Source organism: Clinocottus analis, unplaced genomic scaffold (genome assembly GCF_023055335.1).
Source record: "Clinocottus analis isolate CAN_PGR_092001 unplaced genomic scaffold, fCliAna1.0.p SCAF_6, whole genome shotgun sequence".
Lineage (NCBI taxonomy): Eukaryota > Metazoa > Chordata > Actinopteri > Perciformes > Cottidae > Clinocottus > Clinocottus analis.
In genome coordinates this window covers 467,501-470,000 of record NW_027176218.1, presented here as the reverse complement: position 1 = coordinate 470,000, position 2,500 = coordinate 467,501, and the positions used below count along the sequence as shown (strand labels likewise).

Genomic DNA, 2,500 nt, shown 5'->3' with positions numbered 1-2,500 from the left:
CTGAAACCAGAACAGGACTGACGCACCTTTGTGCCAAGACGAGTTCACGAACCCAAACGGAGGACGAGAGGGAAAAAAAGGCAAAAACACTGGAATCCAGATTTTGGTTTTGACTTTATTTGATATGTTTGACATTTTTTGGGGGGTTTTCAAAATCATTTACAGCTGTTCTTTTTGTTGTACAAAAAAAAAGGAAAAAAAAAGAACGAGGTGATCGATTGCCATCATTAAAAAAAAAGTGAAAAGACCAAAAAAAAATACAATAAAGGACTTTTTGTGTATTGCTGCAAGCCGGCTTCTTCTTCCCGCCGTTATTTTCTTACTGGCTGTTTTTAAACGGCCTGGAGAAGCCCCGCCCCCTCCACGTGAAGCCCCTCCCCCTTCTGGTGCGGCCGACGCCCCCTGGAGCAAAACAAACGACCTGGTGGGTTTTTAAACGTTTTTAAATCTTCTTCACGTGTTTTCCTTCTCGCTCACAGGGAGAAGAAGAGTTTCACCGACGTCCACCAAGTGTTTTACTTTGTTTTATAAACTTTACCAAAAAACTAAATGTTTCTGTACGACATGAAAATGAAAGAATATCATCAGCAGAAGCTCCAAACGTCAAAGTGTTTAATCTTAGACTGCATCATTAGGGAGGAAGTGACTAAACATTTTAATTTACACAACATATTTACATCAACAAACTAAACAAAACGTGTGTGACGCACAAATTCGGACACTTTTAAACGAGCCGGTTTACATTTTGTGTTTTTAAAGTAGAATAAATACTGTGAAATAAAAGAAACATCAAACCTGGAAATAGAAGTACTGCTTAAAATACATAAACTGTGTTTATTTAAGTGTTTTAGGGCTGAAGCTAAAGTTTTTAAATAGTGAAGTACACTGTTTCATATAAAGATTAAGAGACACTAATATAGTGTATAACATCATAAAGAGTCAAATGTGAAGGAAAAAGATCAAAACTAAAGATTTACGTGTTTTAATCTAAATAGTCTGCTGTAATATTTGTTGGAGTTTATAACCTTTTAAAAATAGAAAATAAAATATTTGTACAGCTGTTATACTTTGCGCTCCCACTCGAGTTATATTTATTAAATATTTAATCAAAAAGAGACAGATTTTAAGTGGAAAACCCCAGAAATAAAACTATCGACATTCAGTGAAGCCTTTATTTTGTTGAGTCACTTCTGGAGTTGAACTTAAAACTAATAAAACAGAAAGAGTTGACAGAGTTTCCTGCATTTACGCAATAATTTAGTGGGAAAAAAACCATCTGTAGCCACCAGAGGGCGCTGTTTCACCAGCAACAGGAAACAGCTCCCCCTGGTGGAGAAACTGGAGCGGTACAAGATGTTCTCAAAGAGAGAAAACCCTTTAAAGTCACTTTAAATGTTCCGTATTTAAACAATCTGACATTATTATTAATGTGTTCATGTTAAATGTTACTGTTCATGTGTTCACACTCACTAAATCACCGCTAAGTGATAAAAATAACCCTGAAACTAGCAGACAGTAATGAACCAACAGCAGCTGTAACTCAGGGTTTTTTTTATGGCGACGCGCTGCAAAAAATATGATTCATGTTCTTTAACGAGTTTAAATTTAACTGAAATCTAGAAGATGCTTTGCTTTAAAGATGCTGACTAAAAAATAAATCTTACAAAATAAAGTGAAAGATGTGACGGTTTAAGTTCAGGGGAAAAAAGAAATTCGATAAATCATTTAACCTAAAAAATATTTAAACTTTTGTAGTTTCATTCAGGAGCCAGAAGTAAACAACAACAAATAAACATCTGCCTTTAAAAACAGGTTTCTGTGTAGAAGTTAGTTCTAAAATAAACGTCTATTCCTTTGAGCCACAGCAACGACCTCTAGCGGACGCACGTTTGACCTTCGTTTCTTTTCTTTAGACGAGCCAGTTTGATTGACAGGTCTGACCTCTGCAGAGGTCACGTCTGACCTCTGCAGAGGTCACGTCTGACCTTTGCAGAGGTCACGTCTGACCTTTGCAGGTGTGCAGGTCGAGCTGCTGCGGGCAGTCGCTGCAGCGCACCGCGCAGCACCAGTGGAACTTGCACTCGCACTTCGTCGTCCGGCTGACGCGCGACGTGTCGTAGCCGCGGCCGCAGCACATGACCTCACAGCCGTCCACGCCGCGCGACGTCCGGTTGCAGACGCGCCCGCCCGTCCCCATCGAGCCTGAGGGGGGAGGAGAGAGAGAGAAATGTTAATTGTTTTGCTAATTTTAGTCCAGAAGTAAAATAAGACATTTATCTAAAAGAAAGTAAACATTATTGTACAGAAAACAACACAACTCTATATATATCTATATATCTCTATATATATAATTTTTATAATTTATATATATATATAATTTATATGTATATATATATTATTTATTTAGATATATATATATATATTATTTATTTAGATATATATATATATATATATATATATATATATATATATTATATGTATATTATATATATATATATTA

General features: G+C 36.4%; 2 protein-coding genes across 3 annotated transcripts in view; one reads left to right on the top strand and one right to left on the bottom strand.

Annotated features, from left to right (window-relative positions):
- The window catches only part of LOC137803861 (suppressor of tumorigenicity 7 protein homolog), a 31,550-nt gene extending 31,188 nt beyond the window's left edge, over positions 1 to 362 (top strand). Inside the window, exon 16 of one of the 2 annotated variants that reach the window (XM_068602668.1) lies at positions 1 to 362. This exon is cut by the window's left edge and continues 166 nt beyond it. The gene's annotated coding sequence lies outside the window, so the exon portion shown is untranslated. The other variant, XM_068602667.1, reaches the window with a different exon arrangement.
- A 1,634-nt stretch (positions 363 to 1,996) lies between these two features.
- wnt2 (wingless-type MMTV integration site family member 2) overlaps positions 1,997 to 2,500 on the bottom strand; it is a 9,771-nt gene continuing 9,267 nt past the window's right edge. Inside the window, exon 5 of the mRNA XM_068602654.1 lies at positions 1,997 to 2,202. Coding sequence (XP_068458755.1) covers positions 1,997 to 2,202 — 206 coding nt within the window. The remainder of the gene's footprint in view (positions 2,203 to 2,500) is intronic.